The sequence below is a fragment of the Eublepharis macularius genome, chromosome 5 (genome assembly GCF_028583425.1).
Source record: "Eublepharis macularius isolate TG4126 chromosome 5, MPM_Emac_v1.0, whole genome shotgun sequence".
NCBI classification, from domain to species: Eukaryota; Metazoa; Chordata; class Lepidosauria; order Squamata; family Eublepharidae; genus Eublepharis; species Eublepharis macularius.
Window position 1 is genome coordinate 155,011,608 of NC_072794.1, and position 11,649 is coordinate 155,023,256.

The 11,649-nt window shown below is 44.3% G+C and overlaps 1 protein-coding gene across 1 annotated transcript in view; it reads right to left on the minus strand.

The window, feature by feature from the left end:
• CTCFL (CCCTC-binding factor like) overlaps positions 1–2,374 on the minus strand; it is a 35,027-nt gene extending 32,653 nt beyond the window's left edge. The window contains exon 1 of the mRNA XM_054980453.1: positions 1,832–2,374. Coding sequence (XP_054836428.1) covers positions 1,832–2,374 — 543 coding nt within the window. The remainder of the gene's footprint in view (positions 1–1,831) is intronic.
• Between the last annotated feature and the right edge of the window lie 9,275 nt (positions 2,375–11,649).

Here is an 11,649-nt window from a genome sequence, read left to right on the forward strand (position 1 = left end):
TTTACGTTGTAAAGCTTTGAGAACACTCTCTAGCAGACAAGTGGTTGGAAAGTGTACTCAATACAGTCTGGAAAGGCCTTGTACTCTCTATCAGGATTTAAACTCAGTCATATTTTAGCTTTTAGACCCTCTAGAACTATGAGTGTAAGAGCCCCGTGGCGCAGAGTGGTAAACTGCAGTACTGCAGCCCAAGCTCTGCTCATGACCTGAGTTCGATCCCGGTGGAAGCTGGGTTCAGGTAGCCGGCTCAAGGTTGACTCAGCCTTCCATCCTTCCGAGGTCGGTAAAGTGAGTACCCAGGTTTCTGGGGGTAAAGTGTAGATGACTGGGGAAGGCAATGGCAAACCACCCCATAAAAAGTCTGCCAAGAAAACGTCATGATGTGACGTCCCCCCATGGGTCAGTAATGACTCGGTGCTTGCACAGGGGACTACCTTTACCAACCTAGAACTATGAGTAAGTGGTCTGTGCTGATGCACAATTCAGAGAACTACTGGAACAGAAGAAGGCTGAATGAAGATAGAGCTGTGGCTATAGATCTCCAGTGCCTAGTTCAGAGCTGTTCTTTTTAAAGGGAAATTTGGAACGACACAGTGTACGTGATTGTAATTCACACCTGTGCATTTTCTGTGCTTTGTTGCTTAGAGTCACATTCCACAGGATTCAGGGCCCATTCACACATTACAAATTCCTTGTGCCGAACAAGAAGACTTGGAATCACACATGCACTGAGAGTTCCATACTTCCCAAGGACACATGGGCCCAATCACTTACGTTTCCTAAAGGAGCAAACAGTGGTTCCCGAGGGCCATTTCTTGCCGGGATTACAGTGCAGAAAGGAAAAGGTTAAAGATTCTTCTTCCTGTACACAGCAGCCCCAATCTGACTTGCCCCCCGCCACCCATCTGGGAACTATGGAACTCCCAGCCCATGGGTATGAAATGCTCCTTAGAAACCCATGCAGTGTGGGAGAAAATCCTCAAAACGGATCCTCAGAAGTTGACAGAAGAATTTTGGAACTGCAGAAATGTTCTTTTAGGGTGGTACTTTTTTTTTCATTTTCTGTCTGAGTATTAAAAAACATTAGCATGGGACCCATAGGTATCACTACAAAATAAGGCATAGTGTTTTTTGGATATGGCTTTTTGCCCTTCTCCTTTTCAAAAAAAAAACTTTTGTGCACTCGGTACGGTTGTTTCACTTGCCAAACCCAGTCTCCATACATAGATTACTTCTGCAGAATTGGGGGGCAACTGTCTTTAATCAGGATCCCAATTTAGACCGAATTTAAACCATGTGAACCTTCTTCCTACCAAACCAAATCAAGAAGCAAAACCCTCTTCAATAATCCGTCAAGCCTCGATGTTACCCAAGGAATCTCAGAATGAAATATTTGTTTTTCTGATCATGACCTGCGGGAATGTTTAACATCTGCTACTTTACTGCAATATAAAGGCCTTGGATTTATAGGACTAATCTTCTTTTACGTTAAGCAATATTTAAAAAATGGAAATTTTCAAAGGGATTCCTATTAAGAACCCTCACACACGATTCTCCTCCAGATATATCCCCGATGAAGATTATTTATGTAAATTCTTTGTTCCTAACTATCTTTTTACGCAGTGAGGGCCATCACATTACCATATCCGTTCCTACCCAAGGACAGACTGATCTGCCATTCAGTTAAGACCAAGGAAGCTGGTGTAATCCCGCGTACTTTAGAAGGTCTAAACCGATTTATATCCAAGTACTCAAACAGCTGCCGTAATGAATTTTCAAGCCGAGCTACCTTGTCAATTACATAGCTACCTTAATGAAAAGGCACAACTACCTTAATCCAGAGGACTTCCGGGGTCTTTTCAGTGGACCTTTTATCTTCCTCAAGCCCTTGTGCTTCTTTTGGACTGTTCACGGGCATCATTTCCATTTCATGGACTGTATAAACGCTTTCCAGAAAACTTACTGCCGAGTCTTCCTCCGGGTTCCCTTGGATGCTGTTGCTCTGCGGCGCCACCTCTAAGGGTTGCAAGACGCTGGCCTCTTGGGATAACACGGCTTGTAGCCTGTCCTGCAGATAGGTAGGGCCGCCCTGCTGGAAGCCCTCCTCCTCCATTTTCAGCTGCACCGTCTTCAGCAATATAAGACGTTTCTCTCCTTCTCTTGAAGAAAGAGGACACGGAACTTCTCCTTCTTCCAGCATTCGACCAAACGAAAGGGGATAGAGGTTCTCGGCCTGGTCACTGTAATGGCAACTGCCCACATTCCCCTGAGATACACCATTCTCTTCTCTGGATCCTCCTGCTTTATTCCCGATATTTTCAGCACCTTTGATTGGGGCGAATAACTCACTCAGTTCTGCCTCGAGGAGATCCATGACTGGGAAGGTCCCATGCAAAAGGGGAAGCACAGAGACTCTAGGAAGGAATGTGTCAAGAGGGGGGTAATCAAATGCGTAGGATTGAGTAGAAAAGCAACTAGATTCAAATACGCCACCCCCGGTTGCAAGGGCAAGGAGGGCTTGTAGAGAAAATGGTAACTAGAAACGGGAACTGGTGCCAGTCTGGCTGGGGGTTAGGGGTGTCTTTCCAGCATGGCGTTTTCCCACTCCCTCCTGAAATGGTCTCACACATAAAATCAGTTGCTGGCCAGGGATCTCCATAAACAAGCCCATCATCCTGGTCTAATTCTGTTTGTCTGAAGAAGGGAGCTCTGACTCTTGGAAGCTTACATCTTGAAAACCTTGTTGGATTTTTAAGCTGCCGTTGGACTCAGATCCTGTAATTCCACTTGGATAGTTGTTGTGGGTTTTCCGGGCTGTATTGCCGTGGTCTTGGCATTGTAGTTCCTGACGTTTCGCCAGCAGCTGTGGCTGGCATCTTCAGAGGTGTAGCACCAAAAGACAGAGATCTCTCAGTGTCACAGTGTGGAAAAGATGTGGGTCATGACACATCTTTTCCACACTGTGACACTGAGAGATCTCTGTCTTTTGGTGCTACACCTCTGAAGATGCCAGCCACAGCTGCTGGCGAAACGTCAGGAACTACAATGCCAAGACCACGGCAATACAGCCCGGAAAACCCACAACAACCATCATTCTCCGGCTGTGAAAGCCTTCGACAATACATCCACTTGGATACTTTGGCTAAAGTCTGCCTACTCCCCCTCCCCAGCTTGGGTACTTTGACTAATTTCCATCTGTAACTCAAAATATGAAATCTAAACTTCATAGCATGCTGTCCTGCGTTTCGTCCTGCACTGACGCACACACATCAGAAGGCATTTTTACAGCCAATTCACACTTCCACATTTTAAGGCCCAAAATGCCAGACTTTAAATGGGAAAATGCATATTACAAAGCAGCTAAATCGGTTGTGAAGGACACGCTGGTATTTCCAGGGTTGCCCTCCTAATAAACGCAGAAGAACTCACTGGGAAAGGAGCAAATCTCCAGTCACCTGTACACTGGCCAGTGGCACTAATTCCCACCTCTGCTGGGGAAGGGGAATTATACCAAATGTCCTGTTTTAATGTTAAGACTTGAAAAGCCAAGCAGTTTCCTAAAGCCCACAGCCCAGTTGCCTCTGCCTATCTTTTCCAAAATGTTCCAAATATCAGTTTAGAGCTCAGATTGCTACTAACCATTCACATCGAATCCTTGTGCACCCACCCTGGCAGCCATTTATTTCTGTTGCATCAGAAATGAACAAGGGGTTCTTCAGCTACACTGCAGACAAACTAAATTTGATTCCAGCATACATTTTCCTGGATGAGAGCTCCTTTCTTCAGATGCAATGTGCGGATCTTCACTATGCATGCAAGGAACCTGAAAGAGCGGCCTGTACTCCATACAAATTTGTGCTGGAATAAAACTCCATTCCACAGCACAGAAAATAAGGCTCTTGCTTTCTCTTCTGCAATGCACCCACCCTGTTATAAAAAATATCCAGATTCTCTCGAAATATTCCGATCCTGAATGGGTCTCACAGGAGTCTTACTCCTAGGAAAGTGTGTGCAGGATTCGACACTAAAAGGGTGCAATCCTAATCTCACTTACAACAGAGTCAACCCATCTGGACTGAGCGGGATTAACTTCCAAATACGTTTTTAGGAATTCACTTGGCCTGTCTACTGCTTTCAGTGGTGCTTACTCCCAAATCAATGTGCATAATATTACTTCGTAAAAAGAGCCAGATCCCTAGGTGTTTACTCAGAAGTATACTCAGAAGTATAATCCACGTTATTAAAGGGGATTTACAGTGCAATCCTAAACAGAGTTACTCCAGTCGAAGCCCACTGAAATCAATAGGCTTAGACTGAGTCAATTCTGTTTAGGATTGCACTTTTAGAATTGCTGCCCCCCTCCATCCCCCTTCCTCAATCCAAGATTTCTCCTAGAAGGCTGCAGTCCTAACAGTGCAATCCTAAACAAAGTTGTTCCAGTCTTGTCCCGTTGATTTCATTGGGCTTAGACTGGAGTAACTCTTCTTAGGGTTGCACTTGCTTCGGAATCCCTCTTGAATTGCAAGGGATCCGTCTTGCTCCAAGTTGGTCCCAGACCCTCACTATTCATCAGCGCCCCCCTCCCCATAGGACCCTCCCTGCATCCCGGCGGGGCCTGCAGGGGGCTCCGGCTCACCCCCGAGAAGCGCCTGAGTTTCACGCGTTCAGCCAGCAGGGCGGGCTCGACTCTTTCCCCCGGCCGAACGCCCGGCTCCTTTTGCAAGTGTAGCAGAGGAGCCCGGGGCGCTTGCAGTCGCCTTGGCGCGCTTTACTCGCGAGTAAGCGCCGCTCTGCGCAGGGGAGGCTTTGAGGCCAATGTAGATCGGCTTGTCAAGACGCAATGGTGCCCATCACGAACCGGTCGGGGCCTCTTCGCTGCCTGAAGTCATCGCCCGCACAGGTGCGCGTACTTTAGTTGGTTGCCAACCTCCAGGTGGGGCCTGGAGATCTCCCGGAATTAATTGATTTCCGGGCGACGGGGATCAGTTCCCCTGGATAAAAATGCTGCTTCGGAGGGTGGACTTTATGGCATCACATTCCTGCTGAATTCCGTCCCCAAATCTGCCCTCCACCCTCAAAATCTCCAGGAATTTCCGAATGGAGTTGGCAATCTGTAAATCCCAGTGAGTTTAGTGGGTGGGTTGAAAATGACGTGTGTGCGTTGTTCAAAATGAGCTGGGAAGTAGATTCTCTAATTCCTCTGATCATGTCTGTGCACCTTAGCTCTCTTTGAGCCTTCGAGCTTCTTTCTGGGTTTCTTTTTCTCAAGTACGTGCATATTGGGACTAAAACCGTTTGCTCGGATTCTGTGTATAGGGGTACTCTGCAGTAGGCACATGTCCCAGGCTCTCTCTTTGCAGAAGCTCCATGTTGGTGACTTGGATTCTTACTGCAGATGCGTATGTCCTCCTCTTTGCTAAGAACACCAGTCACCCTTTCAGCCCAAACCAGGTAATATCTTTTTAGGACCAAAAACCACACCGAAAAGGTGTGCGGGTTTTTCAGGTTCCCTAGAATTTTTCCATCAGGCTGGATGTTCAAAACCGTGACATGCAGACAAGAGACCGGAGCATCTGCCCCCCCCCCCCCGCCCCGCGCCCCCTCACTGCTGGAGAATTCTGGAGAAATCAAAATTCTGCCTGCTGTTTTGATTGGTCCTAATAAAACGTATTTCTGTTGGTGGATGGGCAGAAGTGCCAAACACACACTCTCTCTCTCAAACACACACACACTTTTGTGAAAGCAAAATCAAGTGAGGAGACCCATGTATGCTGAGAAAATGTAACCAGTTCTCATGTAATATCTATGAGGAGTGCAGGGACCACAAACCATTCTTGTCACTTACAAAAATATAGGTCTTGAGACTCAAAAGCTTCCTGGACACCATGACTGGAAGCTCCCTCCCTCCATGCTAACTGTGAAGATGCTGGCAGTTGCGGCTCAGCACTCTGTCCACGCTTAGTGCATGCACTTTTATCTTAAAAGATCCAGACTGAACCTAGAGTTGCCAGGTCCAGGTTGGGAAATTCCTCGGGATTTTGAGGGTGGAGCCTGGAGAGGGTGGAGGGGAGGAGCTTCAGTGGGGTATAATGCCATAGAGTTCACCCTTCAAAGCAGCCAGGGAAACTGATCTTTGTTGTCTGGAGATCAGTTGGAATTCTGGGAGATCTCCAGCTACCACCTGGAGGCTGGCAACCTACAGACACATGAGTTACCAGAGCTGAGTTCAGATTATAAGGTTGCCAGTAGTTCTGGAGAAAAACATCCCATCCCTTCCATGGAAATGGACAGCTGAGCCTTTTCCTGGCATGGCGGTACATTATATCACCTGGTAAATAACATCCCATTAAGCCTCTATTAAATAGAAGGACATTTTTCCCCCCGCTAGGCAGTTGGCAAGACAAACTTAGATGATTCCTAACATGCTCGTTTCATAACAACAATAGACACATGGATCTGCAATGAACAGAAATGCTCCCCCCTCCTCCCCACATCTCTCTTGCACATTTTGTGGCACAGAGTTGCTGTGTACCATTTTTTTGGAGTATATACATAAGTTATACCTAATGCAAGCCAGTTAGCCTTTTAACACTTGTTAACTACCCCCATCACATTCTCCAAAAATAGTGCTAAAGGGGTGGCTTCTTTTTGTATCTTTTTGATAGGGTTGCCCCCTCCAGATTGGGAAATTCTTGGAGACTTTTGTGGTGGAGCCTGGAGATGGCAAAGTTTGTGGAGGGACTTTAGCTGGGCATAAAGCCATAGAGTCTATTCTCCAAAGCAGCCATTTTTTTCTGGGGAACTGATTTCTGTGATTTGGAGATCAGTTGTAATTCTGGGAGCTCTCCAGTCATCACCGGGAGGTTGGCAAGCCTAATTTTTGAATTCAAAGCATGAGGCCTAGCAACAAGGCCTTTTCAAACCCAAGGGAAATCGATGGTTGTGTATCAGCTGGCCCGTGGAAGGCCTCGTTTCTCTCAGTTTAGAACTTGAAAACTGAGAAGTATCTTTTTTCTTAACAGCTCAGAAGATAAGGTTACGGTTGCCAACCCTGAGTTGGGAAACTCCTGGAGATTTGGGAGTGAAGCCTGGGAAGGATAGAGTTTGGAGAGGGGAAGGACCACAGAAGGGCCTAATGCCATAGAGTCCTCCAAAGAAGGCACCCTCCAAAGTAGCTATTTTTTCCCCAGAGAAACCGATCTATGTAGTCTGGAGATCGGTTGTAATTTTGGGAGATCTCTAGGACGCACCTGGAGGTTGACAACCTTAGATAACACTTTTGTGCTATTTTGTGCCTTCCATTGCTGTCCCCCGCATGGTTATTTTTGATACTAGAAACTGGAAGCATCACTGATGTTAGATGAGTCTGATCTAAGTCTGGTAGCACCTTAAAGACCAACTAGATTTCCAAAATATGAGCTTTTTAGAGTCAAAGCTCCCTTCGTCATATGTGTCGGAGCTCCAGTGTCCTGTGGACCCAACAAGCCCCATCATCATAACTTCCATTTTATATTTTAATTTGTATACTGCTTCTATTCTTTCAAAGCTGATTATAAATTTCAGCACATTTAAATAAGTTCTCACACGCTAATATTTATTTTTTAAAAAACAGATTTGCTCTCATGTAAAAAAACATTTCTATTGTCCAAAGCACTGTTAATATATTCTGCACACATTGTCATTTATAAAGATCTTTTGCTGCGCAGAAGGGGGCCAATGAGGCTTTCTATCCACATAGTGATCAAGTGGAGCGCAAATGGAGTGCAAGTGAACAGGGAGGAATACACGTGAGTCCGTTGAGTTGCTGTTCAAGTGTCATTCGTCACTTGTAGCTTGGCCCTTAGTGGTTTTCGGGCAAACTTCACGAATGGACCCCCTCACACTTGCTTTATTCCCACCAAAGTTATGTTCTCTTTGGATAAGTGGTCAAAGTTTGTTTCCTGCTATGTTCTGGCATGCAAAGTCTGTCCTCTATTCTTCAGAAAGTAATCCAGGAACCAGAAGTATATTTTCCTGTTCACTGCAAACAAAACCTCTTGTTTGGCCATGCTTAATGATAAAGTTGCCTGTATTCAAACAGCAACGAAGGCTTATAGAAATAACTGCTTAAGAGAAAATCCGTACATGAATCCATCAAACACTTGCTAGATGCACCTGTCCCCCCACCCCGCCAAGGGATGTAGTCGAACTAGGACTGTAGACCGTAGACCGGAAGCGGCAAAAGTATCTTCATGTGTCATTTCAAATTGATCACACTGACTGAAGATTATGGGGATCTTGGGGTTCTGTGATTGGTCTCCAGACAGATAATTTAAACACAGCTCGTGGGGGTAGGTTCTGGATTAGAACCACAGTACTGGGGAAGGGGATGAGTTAAGAGCGGTAGGACTCTAATCTGGAGAACCAGGTTTGATTCCTCACTCCTTGAAGCCAGCTGGGTGACCGTGGGTCAGTCACAGCTCTCTCAGAGCTCTCTCAGCCCCACCCATCTCACAGGGTGATAGTCGTAAGGATAATAATAACACACTTTGTAAACTGCTCTGAGTGGGTGTTAAGTTGTCCTGAAGGGCGGTATATAAATTGAATGTTGTTATTATTATTATTCCCCCTGTTTGTTTCAGTGCTCAGAAATGCCCCCATCCAGCTGCTTTTAAGCATCAGTAGGGAAAAGGGGTGGCATGCAATGGTGGCGTTTTCACCAGAAAAAAGGGGAAAGAGTCAAGCTCTCCTTTGCCAGTATCGCAGCCTGATCTTGATTGGAATCCCTGCTGCCTCATTAGAACCAAATTGCGCACCTGGAATTTGAATCCCGTGTTTCATGCATCTCCCTGGGTACAAATGATTCCGCAAGTAGGAGCTCATTTTTCATTCTGCTTTAAATGTGCACTAGTGAATCCCCTCTTCCTATTGTTTGTGAAAGCGTGGAGTTGTTCTCTGTTAGTCAGCGTTTCAGACCCAGCGATTACGGATATGTCGCAATTCTTTCAACCTTTGCCCCCATTTTCTAAGGGCTTCCATTAGGAATTACTTCTGCCCTACTCCTTGAAAAAGCCTGCCGGCGTTTGAACATTTTCAACACGCGACCCTTTGTCCCTCTCCTCTTTGACATTGATGAGAAACTTGCTTAACAAATAAGAGAATAACATTTAAAAGCTTTTTTTAAAAAGGAACTAACATTGGGAGAAAAAACACACACACTGTGACTCATTTTTTCCAGTAAGACTAATTTCTCTGAAGGCCTAACTACAGGTTACTCATTCCCCCTCCATCAGGTAGAGAGTTACATTCTGAAGTTCTACATTTCCCAGGCATACATGGCCCTAATTCTAATCGGACTTCGATTAGAATTATATATCTTCCCTCACAAATTCGAGTAATTTCTGAATCGAGCCTGTGTCACTCCCTTTCTCTAGAGGAGCATCAGGAGCTAAAACAATTATAGCCAGAATGTTTCAGTTCCTTCCTTTATGAGGTACTAATTTGAGCTGATGTTCTATGGCTGGTTATACATGTCTGTGCTTCAGTTCATGAGGGCATCATGAATGGGTCTCCACAAATCTATCAACACAGGGAGCACTTTCATATCAGAATACATCCAAACACAATCCCTTTCAAAAGAATCCATTTGCACATTCAACCATTATTTGCAAATATGCCAGGAGTCAAGGGCGGATGAAGACAGATGAACCTCTTGTAGAGACTGAATTCCAGATGCTGATAATGGTTTCATGTTATAGTTGGACCAAGTCTTTGTTTAAAACTACATTTTGGATAGGTCAGATAATTCTTCACGCCCTCTTTTTTTTTTTTGAGTCTGCAACAATTTAAAATTGTATGTGTATTCTCCTTTTTTGTCTCCCATTTTTAGCATACTTCTCCCCCTCTAGACCCTTCAACCCATCATCATAAATTCTTGTTTTCTAATGGTTGTTTTGTTTTTTAATATGTTTGCTGATTATGTTTATTTACCTGTAACCTTAATTGGAGAGGTGACTTTATTCTGGTATTCTTTAAACAAATATTTTTATTTACAGTTCAAGCTTTGGAAAAGTAGGTTATAAATGTTTAAATAAAAGGAATGAATAAATAATGGAAAGCATTAAAAACTCAGAAAGAGGTATATTTCTCTCTCAGCCTTGCTCCAACGTCTTATATGCTGCAATGTTCCCTGTTTACCAAGGACAGCTCAACTAATCTCATACCTTTTTGTCCCTGGTAAATCGCTGCTTCTATAATTGCTATATTTTTGTCTTTGGTAGAGAGCTTTGGAATGCCATTTTAAAATGTGATTGTTCTTCAGGTTTCTGCCATGCAGTAACCCCCAGATCTTTAGCGATTGATTCTCTGAATAACCCTTGATACATCTTTTCTTTACTGTGCATGTACATACACATCTACATGCGTGAACACAAAGTGCCATGTTGTAAACTGCATTCTATCCCACACATTGTAGCTGGTAAGGATCATTTTAGAATTGTTGATAATCTAGCTCTCTGCTTTGAGAATAGGCTTGTCATTTGCCTTGCTTTCAATCCCCTGTCCTTGATGATTCGAGGAGTAGAAAAAAAGGGAGGGAGATACCCTCAAAGACACTATAGTCTTTACCATAGAGTTTGGGTGAATTACTAGAACATCATAAAAGACTGGATATCACAACCATTAACACTCCACCTTCACTGAGCACTACCACAAAAATGCCCCCAGAGTTGCTGACACAGAGCTGGCAGCTCTGAGTTTCTGTGTGATGTAGTGATTAGAATAGATCCAGAGGAGTTAGCGATGTTAGTCTGTAGTAGCAAAATCGAAAAGAGTCCAGTAGCACCTTTAACCAACTTTACTGTAGCATAAGCTATCGAGAATCACAGTTCTCTTTGTCAGATGTGCATCTGACGAAGAGAACTGTAATTCTCGATAGCTTATGCTACAGTAAAGTTGGTTAGTCTTAAAGGTGCTACTGGACTCTTAGCGATTAGAATTTTGGTCTAGGGTCTGGGTTCAAATCCCCACCTGCAATGAAGCTAGATGGATGACTTTGGACCAGTCAGTTCCTCTATAGTGTGTACATGCAGGGCTGTTAGGAAGTTAGAATGGGGTGGTGAGAGGAACATAGCCCTGCCTTCTTTGGAGGGTGCTTTTATAAAGGGGACAGGACTGTAGTTTATTGTATGTATTATCTTTTTTTGACTATATTCACTTTCTAATTTTTGTAGTAAATTTTTGGCATTATTTATGCTATGTCTTACACTGTTTTTTATTGGTAATATTGTATTCTGCCTTGAATCTCAGCCAGAAAGGTGGGATAAAAAGTCCTAAACTGGATGGATGGATTAAAGGATGGATGGATGGATGGATGGATGGATGGACGGATGGACAGAAAAACTTTGTAAAAGGAGCCAATATGTTTATATAAGAGCACAGTGCAAGAGCAAGGTGAAGGAATGCAATATGCAGCTAGTGGCGAAGGTGGTAGTAGAAACTTCTGGCAAGTCGTATCCTATTTATGGCAATGTCTGCTTGGGTTTTCAAAGCAAGAGACTCAGAGCTAAGCTAAAAGAAACAAATTGCATGAGGATGTGCACATGAAGAGAGTTGCAGTGTTAGCCTGGAAGCTGAATTTTAATAGAGATCTGAAGGCTTTGTCAATTTCCC